Genomic DNA, 19,857 nt, shown 5'->3' with positions numbered 1-19,857 from the left:
ACAGCCTATCACACAGTACTGCGTTTACCCAGATTGCACGGATTGGAAGACGCACTCGCCCTGCTAACACGACTCTGCGGTCCAGGCTGGCAGCGCTTACGTCATCCGCTTTGCAACTCACCAGGGCACCCCGGCGTGAAAGAGACCCCCGCGTCTGATTGGTCACGGGTCGACAGCTCTGACCAATCGACGCGAGGCAGCGCGGAATTCGCAGACGGCTTCGCTGTGATTGGTGGAGAGGGGGGTTGCCCTTTACGCGATTGGTTAGTCACTCACAGTGAAAACTTCCCGAGCCAAAGCCAGACCGCGCTGAGCCGATATTATTGTCCGCGACCCAAAGACAGTTCTTCCTCGTGGAATATAACGTGTAATTTGTGGAAAGAAGAATCTGCCAACCCAGAGATCTTGTTTATATGTATATATATATTTTTTTTGTAATCAAGTTTCCTGCGCTCGCCGGGCTGCGCGGCTCCATCGTGTGATAGGTCATGGGGAATGTCAATCAAGCAGCCCGAGTCCCGCCTCCCTCCCCGGCCGGTCAGCTGACGCAACTGTCGCAGAATATCGTGACATGAGAGAGCGGCTGCACGGAAACTTGTAAGTAACCATTTCAAATACCAGTTTTTGCATGCCGTATAAAATCACAGGGCATGTGTGGTAGAGTGGAGGAAGCTGAACAGATGTCCTTTTGACGAGTTGCACGTCTCTCAGATTAGTCCAGGGAGTTTGTAATGCACATACTGTACTTCTCAAACTTTGTGTTTGTTCTGTAGAGGGTCTCGTTTCCTCAAGCGTGTGTCAGCATCTGTGTGGCTTGTCCGTCTCAGTTGCTGAAAATAAAACATAGTAAAAGTTTCAGGTCATGCCCGAAGCGAAGGCGCGTCCCCAAAACTAACAGGAGAGTCTTCTCCTTTCCAGAGAGAGGGTCCATTCCGGGAATTAACACCCCCTGCGCTCGACGCGTTGCTTGTTGTGAGTGGTAATGATTAGACTCGCCAGTAGGCTCGCAGCTCGTTCATTCTGTGTGATGCATTTCCTTTAATAACACTGTGTTCCTCTTCACTCAGCCTGCACAGAGACCTGCTTCCACAAGCTACTCACCTAGTCTCGCTGGCCCACGATCGGCTCCAAAGTTTTAATCCAATTCATACCATTTGTTGTGAAAGATAAAAATAACATATCCAACAATAAATCGGATTAAAACTATTTTGCTTTCTTTCTTTATTCTTTTCTCTATACTGTCCTTTGCGCTTTTGTGATGTGCGCATTCACTCTGGGCGATTCCTATTGAAATCACTCTCATACAGTACTGTGTGTGTGTGAGCGATTCCTATTGAAATCACTCTCATACAGTACTGTGTGTGTGTGAGCGATTCCTATTGAAATCACTCTCATACAGTACTGTGTGTGTGTGAGCGATTCCTATTGAAATCACTCTCATACAGTACTGTGTGAGCGATTCCTATTGAAATCACTCTCATACAGTACTGTGTGTGTGTGAGCGATTCCTATTGAAATCACTCTCATACAGTACTGTGTGTGTGTGAGCGATTCCTATTGAAATCACTCTCATACAGTACTGTGTGTGTGTGACTGTGTGTGTGTGTGAGCGATTCCTATTGAAATCACTCTCATACAGTACTGTGTGTGTGTGAGCGATTCCTATTGAAATCACTCTCACCCTGGTCCTGGGATGGGCCAGCAAGGCCGAGGGAATCCAGAAAGGCCGGAGCATCGTCGGGAGAATGGAAGGGATGATCCGTGGAGACGTGATTGAATCGAAGGGGTTGCTAGATAAAGGAGGAATGACCTGCAGGCCTCTACGGGGTGGGAAAAGGCCCTGCGGCGCAGAGCCGTGATGTTGCTGTAATCTGGGTAGACCCTGATGTTACCGGCAGTAGACTGAGAGGCATTCTTCCTGGCTGCCTGTAACACAGACTGATGATCTAACTACCTCAACAGTTTAAAAATAGGAGTGCAGAGCCTGACCCTTGATCTAGACTAGTCGGAATATATATGGTGTGTGTGCATAATCTCGACGGTCTTACCAGACAACGTTGAGATAGAAAATCAATGAGGTTAGAGCCCTCATCTCCCTCCTTCAGGCCAACCAGACGGAGATTATTCCATCCTCCAGGTCTGCCACCTTGGCCTCTATCCGGTCAATCCTGGCCTCCGGTGCTGCAATAGCAGTCTCGTTACCGATCATGGATGCACGGAGAGCAGTCGGAGCCATCTGAAGAGTCTTTGGTAAAGGTCGAGAACTCCCATTGCATGGTCATTTTGGAGTATGGGATTTCAGTATGGGATAATATACGCTCAGAATACTGACGAGTCTGAGACATGCACGCCTCGATAACGGAGGCCAGATCCGGATCGAGACTGCCGTTCGCCCCCTTGGATGAAGAGGAGGAGTGCACTGTAGGTCTCTCTTTCGACGAGTTTGACATCCTGGGCTGTGTCAGACGGCCAAAAGTGGAGAAAAAAAAGCATGTAAGAAAAATGAGGCTTAATATTTTTAAACAACGAAGTGAACGAGGGAGGCGAAGAGAAAAGCTTACACAGCCGTCGCTCGCAAAGGTCACGCTGGTTCCTGAAAACGCGATTTTTCATTTTATTTTATATTTAACCCGCAGTATCTCAATCAGTTGACCAGATGTGCTCACGAACGTAACATCACTGAAAAGAGTGTCCTGAAAAAAAAACATAGTTTTCCTATGTCTCCTTTAGAGATTTGTGAGAGATTTGACTTTGAAATTATCCTTTCCCAAATTCAGGAAAAACCTCTAGCACTGGGCGTTCCAAAAGCCCTAGCAGTGAAAGGGTTAATAATAATAATAGTTTGATCCTACTATCTTTAAGTATGCCCTTGTTCACTGCTGTAAGCAGGCAGGTTTGAAACACTGATACACGTACTGTAAACCAAACCAGACCTGATTCTGTAACCTTTCCAGTCTCCAGCAGACCCATCTTTCTGTGTGTGCTTCTTCACAGCCGGAACGCATCGAGCCACAAGCACATCCATAACAGAGATCTTTTACATTGTAATTGTGACATGAGGACCGCTCGCTATACAAGGGTACATTTGTATCAGACCTAGGGTCAATTGCTATTGGAATTTGTAATTAATTGCAGTTACAGTGTAATTGTAGTTGAACCTGGGCACACCTGCGTAACCCTGTAATTTATCAGTTACAGTTCAGTTACATACCAAGTTGTGTTTTACACTGAGCTAACGTTCTCGTATTTTCAGCCACTTCTAGTTACCCCATTTATTTGAAAAAACATTCTATGGTGTGTTTGTGTATTTGTGTCTGTGATTTGTGTAAACGTGTTAATGTGTGGAGCTGTTTATGTTACTTTTTCATGTAATTGTGACTACAGCATAATTGTAACTGTAATTGAAAAAAAAACAGCTTTGTAATTGCAACTTCAGCAAACGATTATGCAGTAATTGTATTTATAATTGACCTCAGGTCTGATTTTGATTGGATTGTAGCTTCTCAAGTATTGCATCAACGACAATAATAAACAGTCTTTTCCTTCTTTGTCATCAGGACCTTACCCATGATTGACCTGTCTGGATCGAGTGTGTGCGTGACCTGAGAGGCCGGTGTGTGAAGCAGAGCTGCGACGAGAGAGATGGGCTCGCGGAGCGGCTGGGTCCCCGGGGCTCCCTTGGTGTGGCAGGCTGGGGGTGCCCCTCCCCGCTCGCTCACAGGGCTGGAGGTGAAGCTGGGCTCCCTGGCTGTGCTGCTGGTCATGACCCTGCTGTGTGGCTTCATACCCCTCTGTGTGCTGCGGGGCTCGGGGAGAATCAACACGGCCACCGGTGAGTCTGGAGAGGGAGCGTGTGGGAATGAGACTCACGTGCGCGTTTCTGGATTAGAAACCATGCATTGTTGATGTTCCAGTTGGTTTGCGTTCCTCCATGGCAGTTGTAGCTGTAAGGGCACACTCTTCTTTCCTCCTCTTGAAACCCGCAGCATGTCACTGTGCCGGGATGGAAATAAGACTCCTATTGCAGAGCACGTTCACCCAGTCCAGGTTTTACTACAAACTTGATTGATTAGCCCCAGTGTGTGTAGGTAACAAACTCTGGTGTGTCTTATTAAACTTGTAGTAAAAGCAGGATTGGGTCCAACTACTATGCATCAGCAGTCATATTTCCCCTGTAGGTAGTCATTGGCAGAATTTTTAGCTGATTTTATAGAGACGATAGCTAACATTACACTGGTGGTAACCGTGGGAGACGGGAGAGATGAGGGATGGAAAATAAGACTCCTATTGCAGAGCACTTTCACCCATTCCAGGTTTTACTACGAGCTTCATTAGCCACAGTGTATAGCAAACAAGCGCTGGTGTGTCTTATTAAACTTGTAGTAAAAACAGGAATGGATCAAACTGCTATGCAGTGGGAGTCTCTTGTGTGATTTAATTTAAAATGAGTATAAGAGTACATGTGTACAACACTTGATACTGAATAGAAAAATACTAAAATAAATTTAGATTTAATTAATAGTTTCTGTTTAGGTTTTCAGCACTATTGAGTGTTTTACTAGTTATGGATTACACAACTCTGATGCATATATAGAACAGACTCTGAATAAGCCCAGAATATGAAACCTTACCTGTGTAGTTACTACTGCGTCTGTGTTCCTGATAACAGTGCAGTGTTTAGATAGAACGTGTGGTTGCTGGTGATAGTAAACCACACGTGAGGGCTCCACTGTGACCGAACTGAAGTGGTGAAACAGCCAAGCCCACTGGAGCTGCAGTGAGCCAGAAGGAATGTTTTATACCACAGTGTGCCTTATAAAGCTGTACTTCCATCAAGGGGTTCTGGTGATAAACCACAAGAACAAAAGCTTTATGACGATCTTAATAACTGCTGTATGAGACTGTAAAACATATATACATACATACAGCTGTGGATCCTGTGTGTGTGTGTGTGTGTGTGTGTGTGTCTGTGTGTGTGTGTGTGTGTCATGGTGCTGATCCTGTGTGTGTGTGTGTGTCATGGTGCTGATCCTGTGTGTGTGTGTGTGTGTGTGTCCCATGGTGCTGATCCTGTGTGTGTGTGTCTCATGGCGCTGACCCGGTGTGTGTGTCCCCTGTGGTGCAGCCACGCGCAGGACCGTGCTTAGTCTGGTGAGCTGCTTTGCGGGCGGTGTGTTCCTGGCTACCTGCCTGCTGGACCTGGTCCCTGACTACCTGGCCGGGATCACAGAGGTGTTCGACAGCCTCCAGGTCACTGTGAGTACATGAGAACAGGTGTGGGGATCTCATTTAAAAGCACAGACTAGTCTTTTTTTAAAATGTTGCCAGTGTTTTAAATCCTACTATATCACCTGGTGTGCTATTTATTGCATTTATAACTCTGTGTAAAAAAAGTGCTTCTTACCTTCTGTTCTAAACTTTCGTTCGCTCAGCTCCAGTGCATGCTCCCTTGTTCTTCTCTCTGTGCTAAACTCATGTATCCAAATTCCCCGCAGTGACACTGATATTCCCTGTGGATTTTAAAGCTGTCATACTCTTAGAAACGCCTCTGCTGTTTTGCTTTTAATCTTGCCTGTGCAGCTCCAGTTCCCCCTGCCTGAGTTTATCATGGCTATGGGCTTCTTCCTGGTCCTTGTGATGGAACAAATGGTGCTGGCCTACAAGGACCAATCAGCCAGCTCACTGGAGGAGAGACGGGCCCTACTGGGGGACTCCAGCATCCAGTCAGGGAGCTGGGATCATCAGGAGCCTGTCCACAGGCACCATGTTCCCAGCAGGGGACAGGGGGACAGGGATGAGGGAGGGGTCCATCTGCATGTGGACTTCAACTCTCACTCCGCCACCCGGAGCTTGATCTTGGTGGTGTCGCTGTCGCTGCACTCTGTGTTTGAGGGCCTGGCCGTGGGGCTGCAGGCGCAGCGGGAGAAGGTGCTGGAGATCTGTGCTGCCCTGTTGATCCACAAGTGCGTCATCGCCTTCAGCCTCACCCTGAAGTTGATGCAGAACCGGCTGAGGAAGGGCGTCGTGGTGGCCTGCCTGGTCCTCTTCTCTGCCATGTCTCCCCTGGGCATCGGGCTGGGCATCACCCTGACGGAGAGCGCCAGCGCCGTGCACCAACTCCCCCGCTCGGTCCTCGAGGGCGTGGCGGCCGGGACCTTCCTCTACATCACCTTCCTGGAGATCCTGCCCCATGAGCTGAGCTCCCTGGAGCAGCGCGGTCCCAAGCTGCTGCTGCTGCTCACGGGCTTCGCTGTGGTGACCGGGCTCCTCTTCATCAAGATCTAGAAAGGCTGGCTGTGCACTGGACATGGAAATGTGTGTACCCAGACTCCACCATCACCGAGGAATGTCCTCACCAGGTTTCATCACAGTTGTTAAAACGGTTTCTGAGATATATGAAAAAAATGTGACAGTCCTACAGGCGCATCAGAATATATATAACCCCTGTTGTGCCATAACTGCTGAAGAATGTCCTTAACAAGATCCATTCCGATTGGATAAGCGGTGCTGTAGTTTGCTGGGAATTCAGGGTCACCTTACCACATAGAGCTCCTGGTTGTAGAGAGGCGATTGGTTCGTGGGTCGGAAGACGCCCGCTCCCCGTTGGTTCTCCTGAGCCGTTGTGGGAAGTTGTTGAGTTGAGGGAGAGTAATTGGTCATTCCAAATCGGGGGGTAAAGTAATCGATTAAACTGTTCTAACGCTGTGATACTTCATTTCCGTGTCTGTGTAAGTGATGCTTCTTGAGAGTAATTGTGATAAAGCTTGTTGCACTATGAGGATGCAGAGTGGCTCCCCTGTAACAGCACCGGGAGAATCCTGCCAGCCCGGCTCGATCACACTCTTCCCCTGAGCTGGGGGCGTGCAGGGCTGCTGCACTGCTGTGGGGCTCCAGTACAGGTGGGAATCAGTTCTCTCAAGCATGCAGGGTAAAGAGGAGATCGGCTTGACAGGGTGATCAGGGGTGGCCCGTCCATCTTTGGTCCTCTTGATCATTAAGTGCTCTGCAACTTCGAAAAGAAAAAAGAAATATAAAAAATACAATCAGATTGGAATTTAGTGTTAGACTTGCCTAGAGCAGGCATGAGTCCTGCCTGTTGAAGGCTGCTGTATGTCTTCAGAAATAGTAAAACCATTTTTTGCACGGGGTGGGAGTTGCACTTGGCCGCCAGTCTATAGAGACGAGGCATTGCCTCTCATGGCATGCCTGTAGCTCCTCTATTTCCACAGTGGCTTGCATCCTTGGGATGATGACGTAATCCACAGGGGGAAGCAGAACACAGGGACTGCAAGTACTTTGTGGCGAATCGCAGTGAGTAGATGCTTGCTGCCGTGACAGACTGTCCCCATCTGCCACTGTTACTGCCTGTTTGTTTTCATTTCCACGCTGCACACTTTCCACTGGCATATATCAGTGCAGTGATGAAGCACATCACAGATCCATGTCTAAACAGGATCGCGGAGGTGCTTAGAACCTGACTGAGCTTCATATAATTCAGTGGGGCCAACATGTAAGCTGTATATAAAAAGACTTGCAGTGTATATTTCTATCAGTACTGTAACTGTGTTATTTTGAAGTGCTTTCATTGTTGGCTTGCTTCCTAGATATGCTGTTTGTTCTTCCATGTGTAGATATAAAGAATACAGACCTGGTTTTCAGTGGTGTTTTACCTGCACTTCAGTTACAGTGGAAAGTACAATTGAATACACAGTGTAATAATGCTGTTATACCATGGGATCCAGATAGCTCATATTAATAGTTTTACCTTGTTTCTGTATTTTATCCATGTCCAATGATATACCCTTAAGAGAAAGGGTGCTTCCTCCAGTCTAGGGCAGGCTTGAGACATGGAGACTGAACTGCTCCCTCTCTCCATCCCTCACCCCCTAGACAAAGGGTGCTCCCTCCAGTTTATAAGTTAAATGAAATAGATATATTTCATAAAATATTTGGATGGTTTTTGACACCGTGGTATATGGCATAGGTATGCACAGTGTTATTTCAGTATGTGTTACAAAGTGCATCGAATGAAACAAAGTACCACTAAGATGTGACTGTGTAATTGTAAGACATTTTATCTGTAGGGTTTTTTCTAGGAGAATTGTGTATGGGGTTATACAGACCTGACACAGATAGTATTAGTGGGTATTTTAGTATTCACTTATTCTGATTAATGGGTATTTTAGTATTCACTTATTCTGTGCATAGTTTATTTGTGTTTGTGTGTTGAAAGTCCCAATGATAAAGACACAGTTATTCTTAGCGTGTTGCATTAGTACAGGGTGCAGTCTGGATCATTTGGGCACAAAACAGCAAGGAGAAGAGGGCTTTGTCACGAAGAGAGCGCAATTTCCACCATGACCCATAGAGGGCACTGTCCACTGGTGCAATTGAAATACACAACGGAAAACAGCACCCCAGTGGGGCACAGTGGAAGAAGCTAGAGGACCGTAGATCTACACGTTCATTTTAATACAGTATTTCATTCCTTACCTCTTTAATGTCATGTGTGGCCTCCGTCATTCTCTTAGATTGTTGGGTTTTCTAAATATCAAAGCAAAGATCTCATTCTCCAACCACTGGGTCTTCTTAAAAGACTCCCACGTGGTGTATTTCAAAAGTGAAATCGTTTGCAGAATAACCAGTCGGGCTGTGCTGTGTAATTCATGTCCTCTCTGTAACTACTAAGCTTTTCTGTTTACTGACTCGCAGATGCAGAGCTTCTGAAACAACCTCACTTCAGAATTGCAGCTTTATAGACTCCTTTAGAAGCCAGAAAAAAAAAAAAACTACTGTAAATAATGATCTTATCAAAACCCGCTTTAGAGAATAATAGAAAGCACCCGTGTAATGATATTAAACAGGTAAGAGGTGCACATCATGTGCGTTTTCTGCAGCATCGCTGTTCAGAATGTTTTCTGAAGTCTTCCGTCATTATTGCATTTACTATGCATGTGCCAAAGTTTAGTGTCCATTCATTTGCAATAGCTCTTGTAATTGATGTTGCATGTGTGTCTTTTATGTACCTAACCGGGTGGATGTCTTTTCTACAGCAGTCGAGTTTAATACTGTACCAGCAATATAGGTGACAGAGCTTCCAGGAAGTGTGTTTTGTTTGGATTTGCCACTTTCATTATACTATGTTTATACTGTTCAAATTATTATACACTGATATCAATTTCAACAAGGACAGCAACTGTGTGTGTGTGTGTGTGTGTGTGTGTGTGTGTGTGTGTGTGTGTGTGTGTGTGTGTGTGTGTGTGTGTGTGTGGTTTTCGAGTTAAGGGGAATGAAAGCACCCACAGTACAGAAATGTTCATTAATGATCAACAGAATGAGAATACGCCAAATGAAGAAGACATGGAGGTACATTCGTATCTCAGAGAAACGGGAAAAAACGAGCTGCACAGCTGAACCCCGGCTTCTTTAATATTAGCATCACAAGGGTATCCAGGTATTATAATAATAATAGATGGGCCTCTTCAGTGAGATACAGGAAAACAATCCCATCTCGGGGTTCTGTGCCAGTTTATAAACTCCACCTTTCCTCTCGTCATTTATCACGTCGCACAAACCCGAGATTCAATTATTAAACTGTAACTCACTGAAGCCTGTCTAATATTAATATATTACTAGAAAATAAATTCAAACTGAATTACTTATTGGATAGTTTGAGTGAAATTATAAAGAGAAAAAGTAACTACTTTACCATCACTGTTAATCATGACGCTGAAGAAACGTCAAGCAGGCAAGCGCGTCATTAAAGCTGCAGCGGCGAGCGGCGGGCTGTTCTGTTTCTACACCGTTTTTAATGTATCTTGTGGGTTGTTTAAGTGCGGTAGCTGCATTTAACTTGTATTAATTTCACTGCCTGTAATTTAACACAGCAGAGATCCAATAAATGGTCAAGTATTTGGTAAGAAGTGTGGTCCCAGATTAATTTATTCTCCAAACCGGTAAATACTTTGTATGATGGATAAACTACAGGTGAAGTTGAAGATTTCCATAGAGATGTGTTTTTTTTGTTTTTGCTTTTTTTTTTAGGACACACACAGGCACATTTTTGAATGCGTTTCAAATATTTAGTACAATCTTGATTTTTACCAATCATAATACATCTCATACTATGTGTTCTAAAGAAATATTAATAATAATCTTTTTGTAGCGCCTTTCACAGCGGATCACCATCACACAGGGTCAATTGCAAAGTACTTGCAGTTTAGTACGGAGTGTGCTTCTTCACAATAGCAATTCCTTTCTGACAAAGCACAAAGACGTTTTGTTGCAATACTGTTTAAAATGTGAACAGATTCAAACATTGCTCCGCTGCCTCTAAGAAACATCTGCAATTTGTATTCAAAAACGTACGCCCAACGTGGGGCTCGAACCCACGACCCTGAGATTAAGAGTCTCATGCTCTACCGACTGAGCTAGCCGGGCTGACTGGTGGTATAGTCTGTCACTCTAGCCAACTGAGCTCTGAACTTCTCTTGTTTGAGAAAACACAACGAATATATTCATATTTGAAGTAAATGCGGCTTTATCATCATAATGAAAACAAAAAGGATGACCCCGACTTGATTTGAACACGCAACCTTCTGATCTGGAGCCAGACGCGCTACCGTTTACTACTGTACTTTAAAATACGCAAGCAGGGCGAGCGTCTACAAAAAATTGTCACAACGTCTGAGCCTGCCGGGCTGACAGGTGGAAGTGTCTGTCACTAACCAAGTGAGCTCTGAACTTGTCTTGTTTGAGAAAATACTGTAAGAATGAATATATTCATATTTGAAGTAAATGCGGCTTTATTATCATAATGAAAACACATTACAAGTGACCTCACTTCTGTAACTAAAAGACAATAAAACAGAGACATTCCCATACCGGGAGTCGAACCCGGGCCGCCTGGGTGAAAACCAGGAATCCTAACCGCTAGACCATATGGGAAGTTGCAGACTAAAATCATGGACATGCAACAGTAGATAGTATTCAGTACAATGATTGGTATTTAAAAGTGAACCACTAACACACGTTAGAAATGTAGTCAGATTTAAGACTTTAAGATATGTATTAAAACTATTTTAATGTATCATAGAACATATTACTTTGAAAAAAATCAGAAATTGTTTTAACATTTCTATTTATCAGTTTGAAATGTGCTTATGTAAACAGGCATCTTCCTTGTTGCGTTGTGTATTGCATTAAAGCATACATTGCCGAGTGCCGCACCATCGACACTGCAGCACAAGACGTGGTCTCGGTTACAGCAGAGCTGAATGCAAGTAAGCTTATTAATGTTTCTGTAGAGCAGTGGTTATCAAGTTTGCCTTACCCGCGAAAAGTCCCACGGTGGAAACATGGCAGCGTGTTTTTTGACGATCTCCTGTTTGTGAGCAGTAGTACTGTCAAATAGAGAGAGTACTGGAATTGGCTTATTCTGCTTGGTAATTCACAAGTCCGTCAATGTAGCAGAGTGGCGCAGCGGAAGCGTGCTGGGCCCATAACCCAGAGGTCGATGGATCGAAACCATCCTCTGCTAGCTTGTTTTTCTTCTGTTGGCGGAGTACTTTTTCTAAAACATAACCTAAGGCAAGACTATTATATTTGCAATCAACGAAATACTGGACATACTGAAATATAAGCTAGTTGCGGGACACATTCAATTGAAACACGTTAAAAACGGGAAAAAGAAACGAGCTGCACTGCTGAACCCCGACTTCTTTAATATTAGCATCACAAGGGCATCCCGGTATTATAATAATAATAGATGGGCCTCTTCAGTGAGATACAGGAAAACAATCCCATCTCGGGGTTCTGTGCCAGTTTATAAACTCCACCTTTCCTCTCGTCATTTATCACGTCGCACAAACCCGAGATTCAATTATTAAACTGTAACTCATTGAAGCCTGCCTAATATTAATATATTACTAGAAAATAAATTCAAACTGAATTACTTATTGGATAGTTTGAGTGAAATTATAAAAAGAGAAAAAGTAACTACTAAAGCACCACTACTTTACCATCCCTGTTAATCATGACGCTGAAGAAACGTCAAGCAGGCAAGCGCGTCATTAAAGCTGCAGCGGCGAGCGGCGGGCTGTTCTGTTTCTACACCGTGTTTACTGCATCTTGTGGGTTGTTTAAGTGCGGTAGCTGCATTTAACTTGTATTAATTAATTAACATTCAAATCGAAACAAGTTAAAAAGTGGAAGAGAAGCAGAAAGGATGACCCCGACGTGATTTGAACACGCAACCTTCTGATCTGGAGTCAGACGCGCTACCGTTGCGCCACGAGGTCCTGGCGTAGTAAATGGTTTTATTGATCTCTATAATGCGTTGGCAATGTATACGAGCCTACATTAAAACGATTGGAGAATGCGGTCATCGATCCCGATGCTTCTTGCATGTTAAGCGAGCGCTCTACCATTTGAGCTAATTCCCCTTAAAATATGTTATCTTTTCTCATAGATTATATGGCAGCTTGATACGAGTGTTCAAATGTCAGTTATTGACAATGAAGTTTACCATTTGCAAATGTAAAAAATAAATGAATTAACGAAATAGCAAATATTTCGACTAGAGGTATGTTTTGAATTTCTTCAAAAAGTAGAATCAGCTCGTTTATTCAGTAGCTTTTAAACTTCCACCTCTGTGTCCCCATGCAGCTGCGCTGTGCGCTGTGGCTCGAGCTTGCTTATTCACAATAGCAATTCCTATCTGACAAAGCACATACGACATTTTGTTGCAATACTGTTTAAAATGTAAACAACAACGAATATAACGAATATATTCATATTTGAAGTAAATGCTACTTTATCATCATAATGAAAACAAAAAGAATGACCCCGACTTGATTTGAACACGCAACCTTCTGATTTGGAGTCAGATGCGCTACCGTTTACTACTGTACTTTAAAATATGCAGGCAGGGCGGGCGTCTTTCTTCACAAAAAATTGTCACAAAGTCGGAACCTGCCGGGCTGACAGGTGGAAGTGTCTGTCACTAAAAGTGAGCTCTGAACTTGTCTTGTTTGAGAAAATACTGTAAGAACGAATATATTCATATTTGAAGTAAATGCGGCTTTATTATCATAATGAAAACACATTACAAGTGACCTCACTTCTGTAACTAAAAGACAATAAAACAGAGACGTTCCCATACCGGGAGTCGAACCCGGGCCGCCTGGGTGAAAACCAGGAATCCTAACCGCTAGACCATATGGGAAACTTTAGGATAAAAACAAGGACATGCAACAGTAGATAGTATTCAGTACAATGACTGAAAAGCTGCAAGACCACTATATTTGCAATCAACGAAATACTGGACATACTGAAATATGAGCTAGTTGCTGGACACATTCAAATCGAAACAAGTTAAAAAGTGGAAGAGAAACAGAAAGGATGACCCCGACGTGATTTGAACACGCAACCTTCTGATCTGGAGTCAGACGCAAGACCGGTTACTACTGTACATTAAAATACACATGCAGGGCGGGCGTCTCTCTACAAAAAATTGAAACACTATATTTATCTCCATGATGCGTTGCTAATAAATACGTGCATACATTAAAACTACTTGGAGAATGCGGGCATCGATCCCGCTACCTCTCGCATGCTAAGCGAGCGCTCTACCATTTGAGCTAATTCCCCTACAAGCATCCTTTCCATTCTCATAGGTTATATCGCAGCTTGATACGAGTGTTCAATTGTCCCACAGTTATTAGCAAAGACGTCTACGATTTGCAAATTTCCCGCACCATCGACACTGCAGCACAAGATGTGGTCTCAATTACAGCATAGTATATATACTACAATAAATAGCAATACTCTTCCACTGTGATGTGACAGTCAGAAAACAGTTGTATAATAACACGTGTAATGCTAATAGAATGGTTATTATATTTAGCAAGTGTCACTCGATAACCGCTTTTCCATAAAAAAAGGCGTGAACAGCTACAGGCAGCTATTCAATCTTGGAACACTGATGCCATGGCAACCACATTCTGTGCATAATAATATTACTAATATTAAGAAATGCTAATATTAATAATGCTATTAATTTAGTTTTTTATAGAGCAACTAAAAAGTAAACCACTCAGAGATCAGAAACAATGAAAAGGGGTTTACGATTATTACAGTGGATCAACTATCCGACCTCGCCAAAGATACAGCGTAACCCCGGCTAGCCCTAACATTGCCACCCCCGTGTAAGTCTTAAACCCGAACCGTCATTTGAGAATTTACACAAAGACGCCGTGACAGATAAACAAACAAACAAAACAACGAAATAATACACGAAGAAATGAAGAGGCGCTTGCTGTATTAAAAAAAAAAAAAAAAGACGTGCGTTTTCTGTCAACAGCAAAACCACGCTTTCCTGACGCAGCCCCGTAGGAGGCACGTCCTCTAGCGCATCACCCAGAATCGTTGCTGTCTTCGCTAACGTTATTTTATATTATTAAAAAAAAATGGTCAGTTGTATTCCAATCCGGTTTCTTTTCTCGGCTCAGCTTTACACTGTAACCACAAGACTGCCGCCCTCTCCCTCTGCTCTCTCTTCCTCCTTCCCAGGTCTATCTGAGCTGCCGAATCCTTACCGCGCCGCTTGTGGAAATCACTTCACGGTGATTGAAACGAAAACGACGGTCTTCGTGCAATTCCGTCTTTCAGTCACTCACGGCTGCTCTTGCTGCACTGCTTTTTTTTCAGGCAGGTTTATATCTTTCTTTTCACACGCAGAAACGAGACGCCCTCTCTCCGCCGCTCACTCATCGCACACGGTGTTATCTGAATGCACGGCAGCTGGCGCTTGCGTTCCCCTCGCCCTGACGCGCAGACACGCTCTGCAGATGACACGGTGCTTGTAGGCAAGACGCGCCAAGTCTCTTCGGGCGCACCTCAGGTTCGGTGCAAACCCCGGAGAGGCTGCTGGACGGTGCCAGGGTGCTCCACCTCCACCTCAGGAGGACACGCGGCTTTGCGGTTTTGCAATATAAGCAGAACTTGTTGCTTGCGCCTGGCCCTGGCCTGGGACTAAGGATCTTATAGAGCCGGGAAGCGAAGGGGAACAGTGTGACATGGTGGTTAAGCTGAGGAAAAGCGAGGGAGAGAAGCAGTTGGACTACTGGTTAGCACTGAGGGAATGTAGTAGTGTTACCCAGTTGGTAGAGCTGAGGGACTGGGAGGGAGGGAAGCAATGTGGCTTAGAGGGTAGAGTTTAGAGACTGGGAGAGAGGCAAGCTGTGTGGCTCTAGTGGCTAAAGCTGAAAGGAGTAGAATGTGTCCATTCTGTGTTTTGGTCTATGGTATGGAGGTAAAGAAAAAAAAAAACTGCATTTCCTGGGAGAACCCTGGGTATTTGGCAGGTGTACTCGGCAGTTAAGTACTTCCACATGCTGTACAAAGACTCCCAGTCATGAAGCCCAATTATGCACCTGCTCTGTTTCTCTTCTCTCCATACAGGTAGGGTCACAGCTAGCTCTGCCGTGCAGTGAGGGCGAATGCAAATCAAGAGCAAAGCAGATTTGCAGCTTACAAAAAAGGGATCATTGAGGGAATTAGTACAGCTTCAAGGAGCTTTGAAATGCATTGACTGGCACCAATCACAGCTCCTTCCCCCTCCCCTTCCCCCTCCCGTCCTTATCCTCTTCCCCTTCCTCTTTTCTCACCCCCCTCTACTCTCTGTCCCCTCTTCCCTTCCCTTCCCATCCACTCTCCCTCTCCTCTCCTCTCCACAGCTATGGGTTTCTATTCAAAATCCTTTAAAAAAAAGGGGATCTGTCCAAAAACTTTAACATGTCTCCCTTCACTTATCCCTCCTCCCCCTCATCTCCTCTCACCCGTCCCTCCCTCCCTCCCTCTCTCTCCTCCTCCTTCCCCGTATCAACAACCCTTTTTCAACAACAGCAGGTCTGAAAAACTCAAACTGTCTGGCCCATTCGTTCAATTTTCATCTGGGGGGGGGGGGGGTCCCCCTATTCAAAATCAATTTTTAAAAGGACCTCCCCCAATGAAGGTGTAAATCCACTTTCGATTAAGCAGAAATAGGATAACGGATGCTTTGCAATCAGATTCGGACTTTATCATAGAATTGTGCATTTTCCAGAGAGATCACTCTCTGCTTATTGCTCTTGGAACCTGTGTGCGCTCGATGACCTAGGGAACATTCCATGGCATCATAGCGGGTGAAGGAACCTCGCACCAGCAATGAGGATTCCAGAGGTCAAGTCAGAACACACACACACACACACACACACACACACACACACACACACACACACACACACACACACGCTGACAGAAACGCTAGGTTATTATCGTAACCCTGTTTTTCGTGAAATAGAGATGTAATAATAATAATAAACATCTTTATATAGCACCTTTCATAGTGGACCACCATCACAAAGCACTTTACAAAATACGAGACTAGGGTGTGTGAGCTATGCATCACCTGCAGAATCACTTACAACAACGTCTCACCCCAAAGACAGAGTTCAGTGACTTGCTCAGGGTCACACTGTGAGTCAGCTGGGATTTGAACCAGGGACCTCCTGCTTACAAGCCTGTTTCTTTAACCACTAGACCAAAGCTGCTCAGGCGAGACTGTGATGCAGAGACCTTGAAGGCTAATGGTTACATTTCTAATTCAGGGGACCAGCGTTATGATGATAACCTAACGTTCCCTTTACCTGAAGGTTGAGTGTACCAAAGCTATCTCAAGGGCAAGATTGTAGACCGACTGGAAAGAGACAAGGCTAGCTGAGAGGCTGTGTTCACCATTAGGAATCAGCTTTACCTGCATCTATCTATCTATCTGTCCATCTATCTATCTATCTGTCTATCTATCAGAGAATCGTGAGGGTCTGAAATCAACTCTCCAGTAATGTTGTTGAAGCTGACACTCTGGGATCCTTCAAGAAGCTGCTTGATGAGATTCTGGGATCAATAAGCTACTAACAACCAAACGAGCAAGATGGGCCGAATGGCCTCCTCGTTTGTAAACTTTCTTATGTTCTTATCGATCGATCGATCGATCGATCTAGTTTTCAAACTGTTAGTAAAGATGAAATCAACAGCACTGTTTAAATCTATTTAGAAAATAATTTAATTTATTGTACGTTTTTTCTAGCGGTACCGGGGAGGAAATAAATATCTTTCTTGCACTTATGTTTGCTTAATCCAAACTGAGACGTCACGGGCTGTTTTCCTTTGTTGTTTTGTTTTGTACGTGGAGTAAAAGCTCCCGGTACGTGCAGGCTGCCAGCTGCTCTGCTGTTTTGTGGCTTACCTGCTTTGACTTGCACTCGCTTATGTGTTTCTGCGTTTTGTAAAGCGATATGGAAAATGTTGTCTGTCCGGAAGTGTAGTCCAGTAAGCGCACAGCGACCTGTTAGCATCGCGCTTCTAAATGCCACAACACTGTGTTTGTTGCAACACCTTGGAAAGGTCTGCCTTCGCTAGACCAGTCAGTGCATTAGTACTCGCGATTCTAGGAAACTGTATAGTCTGATTGTGACAACACATTAACAGATGTAGCTAACTGCAAATCACAAAAATGCCAAGGAATGAAGCATCCTCTCATGCAACAGATTTTAGACATTTCTTCAGCGTTTAAGAACTTATTTTTCACCCGCACAAAAGCACTAGCAAAATAAAGGAGCGATGCGTTTACACTGAACAACGTTTAAATCGTGTTTGTATTGAATGCACTGTATCTAATGTATTTGCATTGTTTTTTACTGTTCGTATTTAATGTGCTATGCACTGTATTTCACTGTGTTTAGTGTATTACGCATTGCTCCTCGCTATCTTGTAAAGCGCTTTGTGATGGTGGTCCACTATGAAAGGCGCTATATAAAACAAAGATTGATTGATTGATTGATGATGTTAAACGTTTATTTTTTCTAACTGAATTTCTGGTATATATCCTAGTGATAACATTATTCCATAAAACATATCTGGCGTCCTTCTTCCAGACTGGTCTATATTTTTAAAGAAGAGCTGTCCGACCTTTCTAGTTAAAGGAGCCGATAACCAGGGAAATTTTAAAGAGCCACGAAGAATATTACGATATATATATATTATATATATATATATATATATATATATATATATATATATATATATATATAATCATTGATGTAAAAACAATAGGCACCCGTGCTTGAAAATGTCAGACCGCTTCGTGTTTTAATCGGGCGTCTTAAACAGCTTCTAAAAAGTCTCCTGCGTTTTATCGTGTGCGGCTCTGTGTTCCTTTTCTCTTTACTATTTGAAATGAATTGCACGGGTGGCCTATTGAAGTCATCAATTCAACTAGACAATCGCTCATTTGCAAGACAATTTCCCCAGATTTTCAGTTCCAGTGGTTTGATTTCAGACGCACAGCAAATCAAGTCTGTTTACAGACTTTCTTCAAAGAAAAATGTCACCCATTGATTTGACCTTTTACAAAAAAAGAACCGGCTTTGAAACCGAGGTGAGTCAGGCGGAGTTTTAGAATATTGGAATTAAAAGTCACTCGTTTGAATATTGATGTAGGAATACATGTTTCTGTTGTATGTATTTGTATAGCCATAACTAACTGTGTATAAAGATGTAATCTTGCGATACTGAGCCACCTTGCAGCGGGAACTCTGTACAATATGGACACTTCCTGGCTTGTGTATTGCAGCCCCCTCTCTTTGCCCTGTTCACTGATACTGTCTGCAGTGCGGATAACACACATAGCATTCTCCTCAGCCTTGCAGGGAAACGCGCCATGCTGCTCATTCTGCTATTCTACACGCTCCAAGGTAGCGTGGCTTTACTGTTTATATTCTAACATTGCACAACAACTGGGGGTTTCAGATTTACACTTGTTTATTATTATTATTATTATTATTATTATTATTATTATTATTATTATTATTATTATTATTATTATTATATTATTATTATTATTATTATTCAATTTATTATTATATTGGATGTACAATTAAAAAACTTGCCGCGTACATGTTAAATATGTCTTATGTTATTATTTTGGGATATTATTATTATTATTATTATTATTATTATTATTATTATTATTATTATTATTATTATTATTATTTTAAATGTAGAATGTTACATCATAGTACAATAGGAGACGTTTTGTATTCACTCATTAACAAAAAAAAAAGTTTATATTGTTATGTCAAATTATTATATTTTTCATTTACAAGGTCAATTCTTAACATATTTTGGTTGGCCATGATATTACTGTTTGCAATACAAAAATAAACTCTTGCAAATATTATTATTATTCATTTTTAGATTAGGGTTCTTAGAAATATAAACAGTATTACATTTTCTATTTTTTCTCGTTTCAGTTGGAGATGCGGGACTGTTCCAATACCCGCCCTTAATCAGAGCCGAGGTCGGGAGCAGCGTAAACTTGACCTGCGATATCGAGGACATGAATGGAAAGTGCTTCAGTGTCATCTGGTTCAAACTGCGGTCCAAGAGCAGACCGACCCTGGAAACTTATCAAAGTGTCAGACCCGGTGACAGCTTCGTAGGCAACGAAATCGAGAAATCCTGTTCCCTGAACCTCAACAACGCGCAGGTGAACGATTCCGCGACGTACTATTGCGCTTTTATTAAGAGCCCAATCATGTACACGGGCAATGGATCCACGCTAGTAGTAAGAGGTAAGTAAGAAGGTATTGAATAGCGACGGGGGTTTCTGAAATAATGTCCTGTTTTGATGGAATAATGTTTTTGCTTTAAGGATAGAGGTGCAATGTTGCAGCGGTTTGAAGGCTAACATGGGGAGTACATGCATCGTGTGTATCCACTGTGTCAGTATTGAACACTGGGCTGGGTTTCAACTAG

General features: G+C 43.4%; 1 protein-coding gene and 6 non-coding genes across 7 annotated transcripts; 2 read left to right on the top strand and 5 right to left on the bottom strand.

The window, feature by feature from the left end:
- Positions 1 to 184: 184 nt before the first annotated feature.
- LOC121309979 (zinc transporter ZIP1-like) lies at positions 185 to 8,375 on the top strand. Its single transcript, XM_041243173.1, has 4 exons — positions 185 to 597; positions 3,558 to 3,832; positions 5,126 to 5,256; positions 5,581 to 8,375. Exons 2-4 carry the CDS (start codon positions 3,643 to 3,645, stop codon positions 6,283 to 6,285), a joined length of 1,026 nt encoding a protein of 341 aa, XP_041099107.1. The 5' UTR covers positions 185 to 597; positions 3,558 to 3,642; the 3' UTR covers positions 6,286 to 8,375.
- Positions 8,376 to 10,367: 1,992 nt separating this feature from the next.
- trnak-cuu lies at positions 10,368 to 10,440 on the bottom strand. Its single transcript has one exon. It is a non-coding gene; the product is annotated as a tRNA-Lys (tRNA).
- Positions 10,441 to 10,875: 435 nt separating this feature from the next.
- Positions 10,876 to 10,947, bottom strand: trnae-uuc. The gene has a single exon. It is a non-coding gene; the product is annotated as a tRNA-Glu (tRNA).
- A 520-nt stretch (positions 10,948 to 11,467) lies between these two features.
- trnam-cau lies at positions 11,468 to 11,539 on the top strand. Its single transcript has one exon. It is a non-coding gene; the product is annotated as a tRNA-Met (tRNA).
- A 688-nt stretch (positions 11,540 to 12,227) lies between these two features.
- trnaw-cca lies at positions 12,228 to 12,299 on the bottom strand. Its single transcript has one exon. It is a non-coding gene; the product is annotated as a tRNA-Trp (tRNA).
- Positions 12,300 to 13,153: 854 nt separating this feature from the next.
- Positions 13,154 to 13,225, bottom strand: trnae-uuc. Its single transcript has one exon. It is a non-coding gene; the product is annotated as a tRNA-Glu (tRNA).
- A 352-nt stretch (positions 13,226 to 13,577) lies between these two features.
- trnaa-agc lies at positions 13,578 to 13,650 on the bottom strand. The gene has a single exon. It is a non-coding gene; the product is annotated as a tRNA-Ala (tRNA).
- Between the last annotated feature and the right edge of the window lie 6,207 nt (positions 13,651 to 19,857).

The sequence above is a fragment of the Polyodon spathula genome, unplaced genomic scaffold, assembly GCF_017654505.1.
Source record: "Polyodon spathula isolate WHYD16114869_AA unplaced genomic scaffold, ASM1765450v1 scaffolds_1606, whole genome shotgun sequence".
In the NCBI taxonomy this organism is placed as follows: Eukaryota; Metazoa; Chordata; class Actinopteri; order Acipenseriformes; family Polyodontidae; genus Polyodon; species Polyodon spathula.
This window is presented reverse-complemented; position numbering and strand designations above follow the sequence as displayed.